Source organism: Stomoxys calcitrans, chromosome 3 (assembly GCF_963082655.1).
Source record: "Stomoxys calcitrans chromosome 3, idStoCalc2.1, whole genome shotgun sequence".
Lineage (NCBI taxonomy): Eukaryota > Metazoa > Arthropoda > Insecta > Diptera > Muscidae > Stomoxys > Stomoxys calcitrans.
In genome coordinates, this window is record NC_081554.1 from 101,160,524 (window position 1) to 101,180,903 (window position 20,380).

A 20,380-nucleotide genomic window follows, 5' to 3' on the forward strand; every position below is an offset into this window, starting at 1 on the left:
TTTGATGAAAACCCATTTTACATCCTTGAGGAGCTTCAAACCATTTAAGTCACCCGGACCTGATGGAATATTTCCGACGTTATTATAGAAAGAGGCAGACTATCTGGCGCCTCATCTGGCCATTATTTTCACAGTATTCCTAGGACTTGCATATACTCCGAAAGCCTGACAGGAGGTAAGGGTGGTATTTATACCCAAGCCCGACAAGGCAAGTTATGCCACACCAATGGCCTACAGATCTATAAGCCTGACAAAGTCAAATACTTAGGTGTGATCTTGGACGGGAAACTGAATTGGAAGTGTCACATTCAGGACCGAACTGAGAAGGCTCTCAGATGTTGGGCACTAGAAGACAGAGTGTGAAAATTTTTACGGGCAGTAAAACTGCCATAAGGGCTATAACAATCAGGACGAACAGTCTTGCAGTGTAAGGAGATTAGCGCCTTTTCTGAGGATGTCACCATCAGCATTGTTTGGGTGTCGGACCACAACGGAGTAAGGGGGATATTTTCGCGATGAAGGCCAGAGGACTGCCGTCAAATAACTTGGTTAACCCGAAACCTTTCGGGTCGATGCAGTCCGCGTTAAGGGAGTGGGCGATGAATGCGTATGCCATACTGTGGAACAGCGAAACAGTCGGTAGGACGGCGGAAATCCTATGGGGGGATTCAGATCGTGAGAAGACGAGGCTATTACTGAAAGGAAGTAAGAAGGAGGTCAGTATAGCTATTGATATCATGGCGGGACACATATGACTACGAGCTGACTTATGTAAAATCGGTGCGGCAAGTGATAGCATGTGTAGAACATGCGGGGAAGATGATGAGACAATGGAGCATATTCCTTTGTCATTGCCCGGCTTTCGCGTCTAACTGATACCGGTACTTAGGTGGAGACACTATACCAGATATAAGCCAACTTAGGGGAGTGGCATGGAAAACAATTAAGGATTTATAAGTAGCACGGAATTCTTAACTTAGATTTTCTTTTTCGAGGTTACTTTTTTTTTTAATTTAGAGTGCACAACATGCCGATTACTGGCTTAGGTGTATGTCCATAGTGGCATGGGGCGGATTAATGTATGTACTCTCTTTTCAACCTAACCTAATCGGACTGTCAATATAATTGGAGGGCACCCTAGCACAGAGGTTAGCATGTCCGCCAATGACGCAGAACGCTTGAATTCAAATCCCGGCGTGAAAAGGGTTAAAACTTATCTACCAAGTGGTGTCGCTATGCGGCATGATGTTTGAAAAGAGGCCCCTTATCATTGAGCTTAAACTTTAATCGTACTACCTTTATTTGTATGAGAGAAGTATCCCCTGTGCCTTAATGGAATGTTCATGGGAATTTTAGTAAGTTAATTAATTGGTGTTTTTTTTATTTATTTTTCCTTGCGGCCATATTCGCAAATGTAATGAAGTTTAATGAATTTGACAGTTTTATAAAAGAAAACTGTCGGATAAATCTATTTTAAAGCTACATTATGTTTGTGAACACCGGTGTTAATGTCTACTCATGTTTTTGGGGTAATACAAAAGACTCCTAAATCCCATGGCAGCCTGTTGTTCGTACCGGATTGACCCGATGGATTCCTTCATCGCCAAGGCCTGCCGCCTCAGTGTATAACATTACTACAACAACAAAAGGCTCTAAGATCTGATCATGCTTAAGCAATTCAGATTATTAAACAAAAAATTAAAAAAAAAAAACAACATCAACTTTAATATACATGGAATTTAAAGTTTTTTTTACCGTTTAATTGTAGACACCTTTGGAGCGAAAACGGTTTTGAAGTGGCGTTTCGAAACTTGGAATGAACCAGATTTACACATCTATAACAAACTTAATTTCTCTTTGCCAGGTTTGAAACTAATTTAGTTTTCATATTCTTTCAAGCAAGTAATGGAAATAAGACCACAATTCTTTATACAGATTACATAACATATACAAAATCCATACAACATGGGATGCAACGAGCAAGCATACGAACGCCGAACAAGTTGTACTTTCCATTACGAGGACCAGCTGGATTATTTAAGGCCCAGCAACATCACATGTTGTGTTGGGGTATTCTCGATTTTTGTAGTACTAATATAACTGAATGCCCATTTGATATACTCACATTTCACGGAAAGGGCAACGGAACAGCCTCAGCCGTCTTAAGCAAATCGAAGTTAATACTTTCAAAAATTTACAAAAACTATCCGCAGTTAAAGAAATTCCCTATTTCAAATGAGTATGATATTCTTCCTTCATATATTTAATTCTACACATACCTAGCTAGATTAACACAAATTTATACAATACAGCGAAGCAGATCCCGTATCTGGATGGTCAACGCCACGTGAATTTCAGGAAGATGTGCGGTATGCTAAGACTTTAATCGAAATAGTCATGCAATACTGGAGTGCTAAATTAAAAAGCGGTACGCTTTCGCAACTCGAAAGCATTAGTCATGATAATGCTTTCCTAAGCTATCATCCATATGAGTTTTCCCAACGTACGCTTCTCGCTCACTTTCGCATGAACAACACAAACCCTCCGCATTCACAGTTTATACAAAAGCCGGTTTATGCTGCACTAGGACTACTTTCGCGAATGGCCGATTTGGCGTCAGATGTAATGGAAATAAACACATTGAACGGATACAAATTGGAAATGATTAAGTCCACGGGAGAGAAAGAGAAGCCATTGTACAAAAGTTGGCTGATTCTACCTACAGATGAGTGCGAATGTAATGTTGACGATGATATCCGTATACCAACTTTTATTCATATATGTGAAAAAGAAATGATTGCTTTTATTGCAGAGGTAATAGATCAAAATAGAACTAATCCAGCTTTGATTTGGAGACAGTTTAATAGACCATCCTTTCCCAGTCCCACTATCCGAGAGGAAATGCGTCGCTACCAAACATTGTACATGCATGATATAGGAATTTTAAAAACATCCGAGATATCTATAGATTTTTCAAGTCTATCATATCCATGGGTAATGCTCGTCAGATTTTGCTCCAATCTTAACGGTCAACCTTACAAACCAGAAAAAATTCAGATAACTGGCATAACTCAAGGTGAGGTTTTGGTGTCATGGCAGGAAACAAATCCATCACCATGCCTTAAAACATTTGAAATTTGGTTTAGATCGAATGGGCATGCGGACTGGATACACATATCACGAGAGTGGCATTTACCATTTAACTCATTTCAATATGCCCCAGGACAAAATGTAAATGGTAAGTAGAAATTCAATAGCACCCGAAAATAATTTGAGAATACCGACGTTGTCCACTCGCACTATCTTCAAAATCTCATTTTGGACTAGTGGACACGGCCAATAGCTCTCAGCTGAGCTGCCCATAGTAAAAATGAATACTGCACAAACCAGAACAAAAAATTCCAATCTGTGTGGTACTTAGTGAGAAGCACTAAAATCATGTGCACCAGATGCTGTCGTCCTTTTTGGACTTAGAGCATTCAATTCTCTTAAAGAAATTAGTCTAGGCCCAAGGATTGCTTTACAACCAGTGCATGGTACTCGGTTTTAGCCCCCCAGCAATGCCAATGGCCCTATTACAAGTATATAGGGAAAGAGTTGTTCTTCTCACAATTAACAAACGTTTGCTTTGAAGTTAAAATTCCTGTCCAGCTAAATACACAAGTGTGTTGGGAATCCTAAACCCATCCGCAATAGCCATGACACCAGTATATGCTACAACTTTTATGCACTTGGGGTGCGCGCAAAGAAACCTAGTTGACCACGTACAAAGCAATTGGCCGGTCTGTGGTAAGTTATGCTGCGCCAATGTAGTCTCGTCAGTTTTGTGACACGCAGTGCAATAATATTCAGATCTGCAAAAAGCCGCTCATCGGACTGCGGCGGGTTGTCTCCTCAGCTCCACCGCCATCAGGAGACAAATATTGATGCCAACGTGCAGGTTATATGTCCCGATTGTGACCAGGGACCACATGTCACCTGTTTAACTGTCGAGCCAGACCCACCCGACTCAGACCCAGATCCCTCTGGAAGCACCTCATCTTAGTCGCAGAGTTCATGGATGTGGATACTTAACAGAATCAAGCAGACGAAAGATAAAACACAGGTCTTTTAAGTAAGTTGGTTTTTAATAAAGTGTTGTGGTTGTTGTATGAAAGACTCCATCGGGACAATCCGGTACTTACAACCGGCTGCCATGCGATAAAGTATCTTACTGTAATGTGTAATATTGTTAAGGGTTTTCAGCTTCTTCATGATTAACGTCGGTTTTTTAATTATCTTCAATGTCAAGAAATGCTACAATTGTATATTCCTTGGGAGCGAAGGAGACTTCTGTGTAGCCGACTAAGTCATGGAGGACCGTTTCATATTATTTTAATTTCTTTATTAATATAGTATAAGGAACCCAATAAGGCCTATAACATATTACAAACAATATACAAAATATTATTGGCGAGAATGATGAATGTCTAGACCCGCATGATATGCCGCTTGATCTAGAGGTTGTCTCTTATAGCGCTGAATCTCTCGCTCTAGATCATGGATGGATTTGGATGGTCTCTGCGATAACTTCCTAGAATGTTTTGATTAGACAGTATGTAGGTATGTTTTCGCATGGATTGGACCTTTGCCTTCTGATGGAGGTGATCCACGTGAGAACTGTTCGAATGTTCCATTTCACTGCGTGTCAGATAGCTGACGAGACCACACTGGCGCTTCATAACTTACCACTGATCGGCCAATTGCTTTGTACATGGTCAACAAGGTTTCTTTATCAGCAGCCCAAATGTGACAAGTTGTGAGGGCCTTGTTTCTACTTCTGACCAGATTGCAGTGGCATGTGGGGAGACGACTGGCGACAACACAGATAATTCGTGACCCAGCGTTTCAGGACTTCCTTAAATAATTTGGCTGAGCTACCATATCGAATGTTTTCGACAGGTTCATTACCACCAGGACTGTCCTATGACAAGGCGTGGGCTAATTGAAGCCACGCAAATGTATGCAGTGATGGCATGCAGTGCAATTGTTGTGCTATGCTGTCTTCGAGTGCGTGAATGAAAAATCAAAAAAGGTTACTCATGCACGACTTTTTATGTCAACTCACGTTTACGCACGCTCGCGAGATAAAAATTTTACTCGGTTAATAAAATGACGAATTATTGCAGTATCAGTCAAAATAGGACGCCAATATTTATGAAATCTATATCTAAATCAGGACATTTGTGAACACTGCCAAATTTGGAGAAAATCCGTTAGAAATACGCTGAAAAAGGCTACACATCGGGTGACACATGTATATGAGAGCTATATTTAAATCTGAACCGATTTCTAAAAAATTCAATAGCAGTGGCTGCAGTCGAAAGAGAACTATTTGGGCCAAATTTCGTGAGAATCGGTGAACATATGTGAAATGAGCATATATATGGGAACTGCATCCAAATCTGAACTGATTTCTTCCAAATCCAATAGACTTTATCTCTTGGCTAAAAAATATGCCTGTACAAAATTCGACGACAAATAAACATGGACAGAAGGACAGACAGACGGACAAGACAATCGAATTTCTGATTCGAACAGTAAGCTTATTAGTGAGCCTCCCTCTCTTTCTCTTCCCTGGCGTAGGGTATAAAAATATTAAAAACTTGCACCAGTTTTTTGAATAAGCGCAGTTTTCGAACTTTATGGATAGACTGACTTAAAATGTGCAGACGGTTTCAATAAAATTTACGTAGATTTGTGGCTAGCAAAAATGAGAGTGAAAATAATTTTGGTGTACCCGACATTTAAGGTTTGTTTACATATTTGCGAGCCCAATATGTCGCTTACATCAAAATTACATACTAAAATAGTATGAAATAATTTGACTATTTTATCGAAGAAGTTTTGTAACAAATTATGACTAACGACGTAAGTTATACCTTTCCTGCTTATATTTGTTAATGTAAAATAATGGAAACTATAGTCTCTTCTTCCTCAACGTCCTCACAGCTTCGGTAAAAGTCGTTACTGTCAACCTTCAGTCTGTCAGTATGTCTTACGATTAGACAGTGGCCTGTCATGACGGACACAATGACTGAGACGTCTGTTCTTGCCAGTGACAGTAAAGCGGTAGACCTCTTCAAGTCTAGATTATGTCATATAGTTTTGGAATGCTCACAGCCCCCTCTTTGTGACCATCTATCATTTGTTGTCCTGATTCAGAAAACTTGGATTACATGTCGCTAGAGGCATACCCACAGATTCCAGTTTCCATGGAATGTGTAAGGTAGTTACTAATCTCGCAAGCTCTTCCGCTTTACAATTCCCTGGGATATCTCTGTGGCCTACTACTACGTCTATCTGACATGTTTTTACGCCTAGAACACTTTCGAAAGCCCACTTCACTGTTGCACGTAGAGCGTCCTGAAGTATATCTCTGAGAGTGCATACGCGATCACTTTTACACCATTTTCTTCTAGAGACAATAATATATTGTTAATGGCTATATTCCAAGTGGAGAAGACAGTACACCTCCTTGAGGAGTTCCTCTGCTGACCCATCTTTTTAGATCCACATATCCCAAGACTGCCATGATGCATCTTTTAGTAAGTAAGTTATTAATAATTAGATTAGAGCGCACAACAAGCCGAATATTGACTTAATGTCTGTACCCTCTTTTCAATCTAACTAAACCTAAATTATTAACAAATTATCTCACGCTAGAATTGACGCCTAAAAACTCCAACTCCTTCATAATTGACGTCGGTTTTACACTATTGAAAGCACCTTCGATGTCAAGAAATGCTACTATTGTATATTCCTTGCTAGCGAAAGAACCCCTTTATGCAGCTGACTAGGTCTTGAAGGGCTGTTTCAGTGGATTTGCCTTTACTATATGCATGCTGCTTCCACGACAGGTGATCTTCAGAGACCTTTATCCTAAGATATGTTTTTATCAACCTTTCAAAAGTCTTCAGCATAAAGGATGACAGACTAAGAGGATGAAAATCTTTTACCTTAGTTTGGTAAGGTTTCCTGCTTTTGGAATAAAAATGACCTTCGAGTCCCTCCATCCCACAGGTATATCATCAGGGCCCGGCGACCTAAGGGAGACGAAACACTATTTCGGCTCAGACACAATTTCACCAATAATCTCTTCTGGCGCAACGTTGTACGTTGGAGAATTTTCCGGGAAGTGTGTATCAACGAGTAGTTCTAACGAGTAGAAATTGTCTATACATTCTCTGACTTCTAAATATACTCCATCATAATAGGTCTAGAGGACAGAATCTTCCTTAGCCTAGAGGCCTCAGATGTATCCTCCAAGTAGCTGCAGAATTCCACCCAGGATTTGTTCTGAGCCTTTCTCAGCAGGCCCTCATATTTTCTTAGCTCAGCCTTGTAGATGTCCCAACCGTGCGGTGCTTTTGTGGCTTTCGCCCTGTTAAAGAGTTTTCTGCAGTCCTTCCTTAAACCAACCAGCTTTGGTAACCACCATGGCGATCGCTGTTCGCCCCTTAGCGTGGCACTAGGACATGCTGACACAAGCGAGTCATTCTGGCCTTCGTTGTTGTTGTTGTTGTAGCAGTTTGTTATTCCATATCTTCGTCTGGTTGATTCTGTTGAGTGTCAAGATCCAGAAACTCTGCGACTAAGATGGGGTTCGTCCAGAGGGACCTGGGTCTGGCTGGGCAGTTAAACCAGTGACGTATATCGGGACATACATATTGCACGTCGGCATCAATCCTTGCTCTGTAGGAGTTAAGTCGTCTGCATCTGCCGGAAAGTAATCGGGGACTATAAGAGTGTTCAAGGACAGGTTGGTCTGTGTAGAGATTCCGTCGGGGCCCAACGCCTTGGATGATTTAGAGCCACAAATGACATTCGTAACTTCGCCCACGGTAAATTGTGATGGCTGTCCACTGGCTCGGAAACCACGGATACGGCGAATCGCTGTCCTCCTTGCCTTGTCACTCTTGGGATGCACAATAAATTGAGGGTTGAACAACTTGGCGCATCTCTTCTGATCAGTCATGGTTACGTCGCCAAAAGTAATGTCACCCCGTCTACCGCCGTTCGAGAGTGACTCAACAGTATATACATATATTCGTTGACTACCCTGTACAATGAATCCCATCACGCTTGTAGAAGAACCACTGCCTGCGCAGGGAATTTGGGCCGCACTTGTGGTATTCGATGGGCTGGTATAAAGCGAGCGGCTGGTTCGTTAATAATGGCAGGGGGAGGAATGGTTCGTCGACTAAGAATTCCGGGATTTGAACTACTCAAGGGTACGGTGAATGGGAGACACTGAGCCTGTATTCTTGCAAAGTGTAGTCTAAACGTTTTTCTTCTTTAGTCGCTAAGCACTGAAAATTCAGTAGTAGCCAGCCTTGAAATAAATAAGTATCATTACTGGCTGGCTTCATATATAGGGAAGCCAGCCAGTAATGAGACTTATTTATTTCACACAATTCAGAGATTTCGTCTTTCGGCCGTAAGTAGATGGTTGAAGCCTCTTCTGCAGGGAAAAAGAGCCTCATTGTGGGAAGTGATGCTAATGCATATCACCAGATATGGGAAAGTTCGGATGTCAACGAAATGGGTGAGCTGCTTATCGAATATATTATAAGCTGCAATCTGGCGATTTTTAAAAAAGGGGATAACCCGACCCTTATTACCAGGAACAGGCAAGAGGTACCCCGGGCGCGTCCACAGGTTGCGGATGGTGGAATGCTCCATACGGAGTAGCTGCAATGGCAATCGCGGACAATCAGCGGTATCGAGCGGAGAGTCTCAGTGAGAGGCCGGGCGGCCCGGAACTTGCACAAATGCAAGGCGAGTTATTGGCGCCTTCAAATAACCAATGGCCTGTACTCCTGCGGTCGGTCCTTTGGACCGAAACGAGCTTACTCACCTACAGGAGCTTGACGAGAATAACCAACTCCACATGGTTACAACAACAACAACAACATTAGCATTCCTCACCCATGCCCTTAACTTGGGTTAACCACGTTTATTGACGGCAGTTCTCTGGCCTTCACTGCCAAATCGTCTGCTTTCTCATTTCCACATACTCTGCTATGGCCCGACATTCAAACGATGCTGATCGTGCCATCCTCAGAGAAGGCGTTAATCTCCCTCTTACATTCCAAGACTGTTCGTGATCTTACCGACCTGGTTGTTATTGCCCTTATGGCCTGTTTACTGTCCGTAAAGATGTCCATACTCGACGTCCTCGCGTTAACACCACACCACCTCACGCATTCCGTGATTGCCCGGATCTCCGCCTTCAGGAACGTATTTTGGTCAGGCAGTCTAAAACAAATCTCAGTCCCAGGGTTCTCAATATAGACCCCCCAGGCCCACTCTGTCTTCTAGCTTTGATCCATCCGTGTAACATGATCTTCTAGATGACAATACTAGGCTTCCTTCAATCCAGGTTTCCTATCGTCGCCTCAATTATACCGCATTGCATGTGCTGCCTCTATCGTCAATCCATTCTACCTTCGCTTTAAGTCTCATAGCCGCAGTGGCTACGTCGCACTTAATCTGTATGTCTACGGGTTGGATATCTAGAATAGTTTCCAATGTCCTAGGGGGCGTGGTTCTCATCACTCAGCCTATGCCAAGGCAACATGTTCTCTGAACCTGATATCTTACGTTGCACTTTTTCTCGATCGCAGTCCACAAAACTGATTCCTGTAGAGCCAGTGGACTACCCTCGGATTCAGGCCCTATTTCGAGCCCGTCTACATAGTGCCCAACATCTATGAGCCTTCACGGTACTCTCCTAAATTTGACACTTTCAATTCAGTTTCCTGTCCAAGATCACACCTAAGTATTTGACCTTGTCAATCCCATGGCAATCGGTTGAACGTACCGAATTGACCTGATGGAGCAATTCAACGGCAAGGGCTGCCGCCTTAGTGTACCACACACTGCTACAACAACAACCTTGTCAGATATCGAAATCGTTGTGTTAAGGGAACGTGGTGCGTCAAATTGGCATATTTCAGTCTTCTCTGGGTTAACATTGAGACCCCTATGTCAAGCCCAGTCGTTACATCTGCAAGACCTTTTCGGCCCTTCTGCATAGTTTGTTCGGATCCTTATCCCTTAGAAAAATTATAACATCGTCTGTGTAGCCGACGGGTACAAATCCCTCCTTAGACAGCATCCGTAATGGTCATTTATGGTGGTCACCCATAGGAGTGGCAATAAAAAAATAGCGTGCAATGTGCCACTTTCCCCCTATATTTATGTCATGGGATGCACAATTTATCCACCTGTTCCTTAGCATACGGTTTATCCAGTCTCTAAGGACCCGGTCCGCACGGTACTGGTCTAAGAAGTACCGCCAATGTTTACGTTTTGGCATCGAAGGATTCTTCTATTTTACACAACCTCGTGCAGGGCAGTCTCCACCGACTTTCCCTTGAAATAGGCATGCTGCTGTATTTGAGCAGTTCGCGTCGTTAGTATTGAAGAATTCTGCCAGAACTTGGCCCCTGTCTGTTTTGCCCTTCTCACCAGCCTTTTCAGCTCCGACGTGGGTAGCGGTGTCGGAGAGTCGAAAGGCAGATAAAATGATGCCAGATATGCTCCACCGTCTCCCTGTCTCACCACTGTTGCAGCCAACGTTGAAAACTCTGGGGAAAATATATAATATAATTTTTGTGACAAATAACGCAGGTCCTGGACCGAGTACCAGTGTTCTCATAGAATAATTTGTAGTTGATATGGTTCAGTCCAGATACTTTGTTCCGGGTCGTTCATGGCTCCTGAATTGAGGGAACATGAAACTTGCACTTGCTGATTTTCTCCATCAGGGCGTGTGGGAGGTTTATTTGAATGGCCTCAATCACTGGTCCTCCATTATATGGACTTCTCGGGAGTGGGTGATGGTCTCATCGTCCTCCCTATTCTTTAGGCTGCATTGACTTTCCGGTCATTGTACTGCCTTGTCATAGGTTCTTTGCCTATCCTAGTCGTCCGAATCTTGAGAGTCGGTGATGGTTCCATCGTCAGCTCCATGTTCGTTAGGCTGTATTGAGTTTCCCGTCCCTGCATTGTCTGATGTTCAAATACCAGGACCTTTGCCCTTCCTAGTCTCCCAAATATTGAGTAAATGGGCTTCTTGGAGGTCCACTCCCTGTTCTTCAGGTAGCATTGACTTTCCTGTCACTGCACTGCCTGATGTTTCAGTATAAGGTTCTTTGCCTATCCTAGTCTTCCTATTATTGAGGCAGTCGGTGATGATCTCATCGTCAGCCCTCTGTTTGTTAGGTGGTATTGAGTCACCAGCCACTGCACGGCCCGATGTCTCAATATGAGGATTTCTGCCTATCCTAGTCTTCCCAATCTTGAAAAAGAGAACCTTGGTCCCGTAGTGCGCCATGCCTTTAGTCTTAGTCAAACTCGTCACGGAGTTTTGATCAATGCGAACCACAAGGAGAGTTCCTTCCTCCTCAGTACGCTACTGAATGTGACACTTCCAATTTAGTTTCCTCTCCAAGATCACTCCTGAGTATTTGACCTCGTCAGATATCGAAATCGACTATTGAGGAAACTTGGTTGGTCAAATTGCCCCACCTTTGTCTTCCTCGTGAACAGGCAGATTTCAGTCTTCTCTGGGATAACATTGAGACCCATAGGTCTAGCATACGGGTTCAAATCTCTCCTCAGTCAGCTTCGGTTATTTATGGTGGTTGTTGTTGTTGTAGCCACATTTGCATGCGGAGGAGCCGATCCTCGTCAAGCTCTTATATGTGAGTAAGCTAGTTCCGGTCTATATGGCCGATAGCCGCGTGAACATGATGGTTTTTTAAAGCGCCAATATCTCGCCTTGTATCGAGCATAATTGGCATACAGTATTTTAGTAACAACCGTCCTCTCACTGAGACTCTCCACTGGATACCGCTCATTGTCCGCCACTGCAGTTGAGGCTACTCCGTATGGAGCATTCCACTATTCGCAACCTGTGGACACGCCCGGTAGCTTCCAACTAAGCTCGTGAAAACGAAGAACACCACACAGATTGGAGCTCAAAGTTTCAGCCTGTGTGATGCTCATGATCATCACCACTCCTATGTGGTGGTCACCCATAGGCTTGGCGTTAAAATTCCCTCCCTGTGGCGTGCCCTGTGCCACGTTATCCCTTATATTTATGTCATGGGATCCACAATTTATCCACCTGTTCCGTAGTATATGGTTTATCCAGTCTCTAAGGACCCGGTCCACACGGTACTGGTCTAAGAAGTACCGCCAATGTTTACGTTTTGGCATCGAAATTCTTCTATTTTACACAACCTCGTGCAGGGTAGTCTCCACCGACCTTCCCTCGACATAAGCATGCTGTTTGTGTTTGAGCAGTTCGCTGGATGTCCTACTCTTTATCATAGTATCTACAATACGTTCCATTGGTTTTAAGTAGAAACGACGTAAGACTTACATATATGTCCGAAGGCCTTTGGTGTCGCATAACTTGCCTTGCGGGCTTGTGTATAAATATCACCCTTGCCTCCTGCCAGGCTTTCGGAGTATATCCAAGTTCTAGGCACGCTGTGAAAATAGTGACCAGATTGGGCGCAAAATAGTCTGTCTCCTTCTGTAGTAACGCCGGAAATATTCCATCAACTTCGAGTGACTTAAATGATTGGAAGTTCCTCAAGGCTTCTTTTACCATAAATTCCGTAATTTTAAACCTTCGATCAGCATCATTATTCCAATATTCCGCTGTCTTCGTTAGACTTGTCGTATGCAGTGGAAAATGGGTTTTCATCAAAAGCCTCAGCATGTCCTTTATTCTTTGCTCCCACTCCCATGTCGTGAACTAACGTTTCAGTTTGGAAAACTTTTTCATCTTAGCAGCGTCAATAACGCCATCGACCTGATCGCAGAAAAGCTTCTACGAGGCACGTTTTGCCGCTCTGATGATATTATTGTATTCCTCGAAAAGCGCAGCTGAGAACTACCGGAGGCTTCTACTAGCAGTTGTAGCAACTGCACTCGCGAACAATCATTGGTATTGAGTGGAGAATCCAGTGAGAGCCCGGAAGTCACCGGTTCTTGCTTAAATACTGAGTGCCTGTTTACTCAACATAACAATGCAAATTATTGGCGCCTATAATGGTCCTAAGGCGATCGGGTCAATAGACCGTAACGAGTTTACTCACTCTTCGTCAAATATGTGTGTTGAGGAACGAACCTAATATTATTTATTTTTTATCATCACTGTTTTTACTTTATGTTATGTTTTTAATTTTAAATCGGCTGCTTGTATGAATTCAAAGAGATAGCATTACAGTCCACTGTCGTAATAAATAGCTTAAACGGAACACGCGTATAACGTGTGTGTTTCTTTCTCAGGCACGGGATTGGGTATTGGAAAACAGCAACCTGCCTTTGTTAGTCTATTCAGAAACATATTTTGGTCATTCGATGGATCATTTGTGAACTAGTGATTTGGATTAACTTTCGCAAAGTTAATGTGACAAGCGTTGTGAAATTCACGAGATTTTTATGTATCAAGTGGCGTATGCAAAGCATACACATGCATACAAGCGACAAGTGTGAATACCCTCCAAACATTTGGAAGTGACTTTCTCACTCCCTCCCAGAATAGTCACTTCTTAGGTCCTTTTGGATGATAGTTTGTAGAGATTTCAAGGTTTACAACAACAAAATACATTAGTGTCGGAATTCTATCATTCATGTTTCGCTAATTAGTTTCTCATAATCAACTGTTATTGCTGCAAATTTAAAAATAGATTTTTTGTTGTTGTTTTGGACGCTAACTCAAAAAATCCCAAACAAGAGAATGTATGTTAACTTAGCCTTCTGTAATGAAGAAAGGCCGGTAGCACAGAGGGATAGTATACGCCTCACAATCGTAAGGTTGGCTGTTCAAATCCCAGTCAGGGAAAATCATTGCAAATAAAATCTTCGATTATTAATCCTGATTTGGAAAAGAAATAAATTTGAAAGAGAAATAAAAATAAGCCTCACTCTAAAAGGTAAAAAAAAAACATTTGGCAAATAAAAATTTATTTTTATAAATGACGTTGGTAATCGAATTTTACACTTTTTTTAGTGCCTATTTAGTCACTCATGGGTATATATCGCCAAGTGGCACGTTTTCTCCCGTACCGAGACACTAATTAGAGTAAAAAATGATATCGCCTGAGATTGTTTTCAACTTCCTTGAGTGCAGATTTAGTGACTCGCACGATAGAAAATGTTTGGAGGGTATAATAACAAATAAAGGTTGCTTTGGCTACATACGTCGTACGTAAATACATATGTACATGTGTTGAGCGTCGCTCAGAATAGATAGTTACATGGGTGTTGTGTTGGTTGGTTGCTGTGTGCTAGAGAAGCACGTATAAGTGAGAACATACATCGACGTCGTCAATTATTGTGGACGAGAAAATCGTTAATTTGAAATCGGTTGCGCGTTTGGACATTATTGCTATTGTTATGAGTACGCGCATTCGGGATTTGGTTTGCTGCACGTCGTGAGCAAATGGACTATTAATTGCGTTCTGTGGATATTGTTTGTGTTAATGTGGTTGCAAATGTTGTCCTTCTTTTGAAATAGACGTTACGTTTGAATTATACGAATTTGTTGTGGTGTGTTGCACGTCGTGAATAAACGGACATTTGTTTGAACTTTAGATGGACTTTGGTTGCGTTACGTACGCATGCATAAACATGAAAACGAGTTGATTTGTTTGGTAGCATTGAGAGTTGATTTCGCAATATTCTTTTGCTGCTTACGTTTGGTTGCTGGTTTTAATTGGATTTTGCTGGTCAACACTGTTACTGGCACGGACACAGCTTTGAACGACTGTAAGTGATTTTATTTGAAATATTTACAATGGGTGGGAATATGGACATCGTTAAGAAGTACATACGCGTACTTAGGCGTAATTTGTCAAGGGCTTATGCGTTTGCAAGTGCGCCTATGGAGGATTTGACTGTCCAGGATGTAGAGATCCAGATCGCACGATTGGAGAATTCGTGGGTGAAATTTGAAGATTGGACTACGAAACTTTATGAATTTGAAGACCAAGAGATACATCGTATGCTACGGCGTGGGCACGACTAGAAGAAAGATATGATAGGCCACATCACATTGTTGCAGCGTACATCCAAAAATTTATGGATTTGAAATCAGTTAAGGAAGAATATGCATCGGGTCTACGCAAAATATGAGATGTCACACATGAAGTCATACGGGGATTAGAGACAGTTGGAAAGAATGGGAGAGATCCATGGTTATTGCATTTTTTAAGTGGTAAATTAGATACTGACACTCATAGATGATGGTTTGAGAATAGTTGTGAAAAGGCAGATCCGACAGTAGATAAGTTTTTGAAATTGCTTGATCAGTGTTGTGAAGAACTGGAACTCGGATCCAAGAAGCAGAAACAACAAAGTGGTACACATCGACAGCAATGGTAGTTACAGGCGAGACTAAATCTTGTTTTAAATGTTCTACGAGCGGTCATATTTTACATATTGTGTCCACAGTTTTTGTCGTCACCTGTAGATCACCGTCGCTTATTTATTAAAGATAAAATAATCCGTTTCAATTGACTTGGAAAGGGACATAATTATAGTAGCTGCGATTCGCCAGGGAAATGTAGAACATGTAAACGAAGACATCATTCCTTGATCCACAAAGATAATATAGCAGCCTCAACCTCTCCTGCTGTGGACAATGCTTCAGTTTCGGAAATATTTACGGTCAATGATGCACGGATAGTCAACGTTAGAAATCATAAGGGTGAATATGTTCCATGTCGAGTGCTACTGGATACAGGATCTGAACTTTCGTATATTACTGTGAGCTGCATGGGCATTCCTTTATTAAAATGCGATCAAGAGTCGTGGATAAGACAATGGATACACGAGCATGAACAAGGTTATGACGAAAATTACAAGATTTGCACTTGACCCATCAGCATTAGGAAGATTAACTAATTTTAAACTCGCCGATCCAACTTTCAATAGATCTAGCGACATTGAAATTTTGATCGGAGCTGGTTATGTATGGGATATTTTGACTATGGATGAAATTCGTGACAAAAACGACAATACAGTGGCAGTGTCTTCAATATTTGGCAGGGTTGTGACCGGCGTGGCTTCTGCGGAACAAAAGAAAACTGCTACAATTTTGCTTTCTTTGATAGATATCGACGATCTATTGGGTTGCCCAAAAAGTAATTGCGGATTTTTCATATAGTCTGCGTTGACAAATTTTTTCACAGCTTGTGACTCTGTAATTGCATTCTTTCTTCTGTCAGTTATCAGCTGTCACGTTTAGCTTGCTTTAGAAAAATAGTGTAAAAAAAGTATATTTGATTAAAGTTCATTCTAACTTTTTTTAAAAATGCATTTACTTTCTTTTAAAAAATCCGCAATTACTTTTTGGGCAACCCAATATTACGCTCATTTTGGGAAATCGAAGAGAATTTCAGTTCGCCGTCGGCAGATGAAGAACATTTTAGGGAAACTCATAGCAGAGATTCGAATGGAAGGTATACCGTGGAGCTTCCATTTGTCGAAGAGAATCCAACTTTTTCAGAACATACTCTGGCGCTATGGCTCGCATTGTGTTACAGAAAGACATCGCAATTTTCAGAGGATTCTATAGCGAGAAGATTTAACGGAGCAGATACGGCATTTCAATTGTGCACCGTTACATATGGTAGGGCATGCGGACCTTTTTTGGATGTCCGGATTCTGCGACAGATTGCTGAAGACTACAAGGATACACATCCGAACGCATCGAGAATTCTTATGGAAGATTTTTACGTCGGCGTCGTACTCATGGCGCATCATCAGAAGCTACGATGCTAGAATATCGGGATGTGCTGGTGAATTTGTTTTCAAAATACGGGTTGAGGCTAGGCAAGTGGAAGTCCAACTCTTTGGAAATTGCAGAACAAGATGATCATGACAACACGGATTTTTTACGACACGATTTGGATTGCAAAAAGTGTCTTGGAATTCATTGAAACTCGAAAGACTGCAAACTCTATAATGTTCAACTGGGAAGGTTCAATCAGGCAACTAAACGGACGGTTTTATCGGATGTTGCACTAGTCTTCGATACCCTGGTTTGGATTGGTTTCACCCATTGCGATTAAATTTAAAATCCTTTTTCAAGAATTATGGCTTCAGAATCTAGGATGGGATGACATCCTGCCTGAACGATTGGCTGAAGTATGGCACAAGTCTCAAAATGATCTCTTAAATATTGACAATTTAGAAGTGGAACAATTTATTGTGAATGGAAATGAAATAGAGCTACACGGATTCTGCGACGCATCTACTAAGGCGTATGCAGCGGTGATCTTTTGCCGATGAAGGTAATATTCACGTATCAGTTGTTACATCGAAGACGCGCGTCGCGCCCTTGAATCAGGTCTCATTACTCAGACTGAAGTTGTGTGGGGCGCTGCTATTGACACGTTTGATGAAGACCGTTGTTGCATGTTTTGCACATCGGAATATACGAATCTTAGCTTGGTTTGATTCCACTGTAGTCTCGTCATGGCTATTCATGCAGCCTGCCAGGTTTAAGACATATGTTGCAAACAGGACATCGGAGATTTTGGATAGGCTAACGAGGAAAATTTGGCATTACGTTCGCTCGAGGAAAATCCAGCTAATTGCGCGTCGGGGCGAATTATGGCTGAACTGTTGTTGGAATACGACTCATGGTGGATAGGACCCACATCCCTAAGGGAACCATTAGAACTACCAGGACATAACCTAAAGATCTGCGTATCAGATAATGGACAAATTGGACTTGAGCTGAAATCAGGGCAGACAATGCTAGTCTCTTGCATAGAGCAACCGAACTTCCCGTTGCACATTTTGATTGAGAAAACATCTTCATGGTTGATACTAATACGAATAGTAGCATACGTACTTCGTTTGATCAAGGTTTCACGCCCATGTCGAAAGATAGAGCACTCATATTTGACGTTCGAAGAACTTAACGCTAAGAGGCAATGCTTGATTTTGGCGCGGGAAGTCTTTTCAGAGGAAAGGATGTGTTTGCAACAAGGAGAGTCTATCAGCACTAAATCAAAACTGTGTAAACTCTCGTCATTTATTGACGATAAAGGACTGATGAGTGTTGCAGGTCGCATAGACAACGCACTACTCTCTGAGAAAACACGACATCCAATAATTCTGGATAAAAATCTTCATGTTACTCGAATTTTAGTCAGTGTCGAATTTGCACCCTGGAGTATCAGCAATGTTTGTGATTATCCGACAACAGAACTGGATCATAGGAGCCAGGAATCTAATACGTAAGGCTACACATGAATGTTTGCAGTGCTTTCGTTACTCACATCAGAGGAGCGAACAACGAATGGCAGATCTTCCGCCAGCAAGAGTAAGAAAGGCATTTCCCTTCGAGAACTCAGGCTGTGACTACGCAGGACCTTTCACACTCAAGATGCACAGGGGCAGAAATTCGAAGACATCGAAAGGATACATCTGCCTCTTTGAGTGCATGATCACATCGGCGATTCATCTGGAACTGGTCACAGATATGAGCACAGATTCATTTTTGGCAGCACTACGCATATTCATGGCTCTTTAGTAACATCTTTAGTACCAACGGCCAAAATTTTCTTGGAGGCAAACCCAAGTTGGACGAAATGTACGATTATCTACGATCCGAAGAACACAACGTCGCAGTAATGAGCTCTAGCGAAGAATCATACCAGATGGGTACTTATACCACCGTACTCCTCATTGGGGAGGCATTTGGGAGTCGGCTGTTCGCTTAGTGAAGCTTAATTTGAAGCGTGTGGGTGGTGATACGATATTGAAATTTGAGCAGATGCGCACGCTCTTGGCGCAGATTAAGGCAGTCATAAATTCACGACCCTTGGGAGTGAGTCGAGTGATCGAAGCTTTCCTCGAAAAGACGGTCTTGTGGGAGCAGCTAGACAGCCAAGTGCGAATTGACCAGACCTGTAACGAAGTTTGTGAAGCTACCTATATGCTGAAACGATGTTTCAGGTTCGCCTGGGATGTTGAGGAACGAACCAAATATTATACAACTTTGAATTATTCCTTTTTTGTTATGTTTGTAGTTTTAAATCGGTTGCTTGCATAAATCCAAAAATTTGCATTACAATCCACTGTCGTAAAAAAATAACTTAAACGGATTATACGAGTGTGTGTTTCTTTCTCAGGCACGGGATAGAATATTGGAAAACAGCAACCAGCCTTTGTTAATCTATTCAGAAACAATGTGGTTACATCAACAATAATCATGGTTACCCACTCAGCTATCCATCTAATCTTACTTTACCTACAACCAGATCAAATAATAAATTAAAAATAGATAAATGAGAATTATCAAAGAACATGCCGTATCACATGCTGCTCTTAAGGGCATGCGGTTTGCGTCGTTTGCATTTTCTAAATATGCATTATTTTCTTTTCCGTGATGGGACCTATGGCGTAATGCACGTATATAGGGTTTCGGCAGTCGTAGCTTCCAATATGTGTATCTTTCTTTTTGCTGTAAGATTTTGTAAGCTTTATTTTTTTTAATTTTTTCGGCAGAGCTGCTTGCTTTGAAGAAAAATAAAATAATTACCGAAACCTATAGGCGTAAAATTTTGAGAGCACAAAAATTTGTTATTTCAATTCTCTTTGCATATACTTCGTTTAACAATGACAACATTAAAACATAGGGCAATCACGGTTCAAAAAGATGACTTGGATTTTTTTTGCCATGTGGGCACTATTTAGCCCACATAACAATGCATAACGATTTTGTTAACCAAGGAGATTCACATAGTTGTACTATTAAGATCCTCTCCGCTTGTAATACTAATAAGTTTTTTGCTTTTAATAAAAAGACAAACTTTTTTAATGCAATACATTTTATTTTGTATTTGTATCAAATCAAACAAATTAATCGACTGAAGTTAAAATGGTTTGTTTATGGAAAAAATACCAATTATTTATTTTAATTAGGCCCGTTAAACGTGTTTTTGAAAGAAAAAAACATTTTTCCAATAAATTGGCTAATTAAGTTGACAACCGCCTCAACGAATTATTCAGCTTGTCATAAATTCAAATTGCAAAATCGTTTATTAATAGAGATGGGGATGGGTAAATACCCGGGTATTTACCCATTTATACCCAAAAGCTGGGTATTAATAATTTTGCAGATATCTTGGGTATAAAAACATTTTGCAAACAATTTTTGATGATTTCGTATTTTTAATATATATTATTCAGACCTTCGCTATATAGACCGATCTCCAGACTTAAAGTATTGAGGCAATAAATTGGTAATTTTTTTCGAATTCGATGAAATTTGACATAGTAAGTTCTGGTAGACCCC

General features: G+C 41.5%; 1 protein-coding gene across 2 annotated transcripts in view; it reads left to right on the forward strand.

Moving 5' to 3' along the window:
• The window catches only part of LOC106095576 (alpha-L-iduronidase), a 28,353-nt gene that overhangs the window by 6,005 nt on the left and 1,968 nt on the right, over nt 1-20,380 (forward strand). The window contains exons 2-5 of one of the 2 annotated variants that reach the window (XM_013262810.2): nt 1,769-1,864; nt 1,936-2,239; nt 2,313-2,758; nt 2,813-3,238. In XM_013262810.2, coding sequence (XP_013118264.1) covers nt 1,769-1,864; nt 1,936-2,239; nt 2,313-2,758; nt 2,813-3,238 — 1,272 coding nt within the window. Of the gene's footprint in view, nt 1-1,768; nt 1,865-1,935; nt 2,240-2,312; nt 3,239-20,380 lie in introns of both variants that reach the window. The other variant, XM_013262809.2, reaches the window with a different exon arrangement.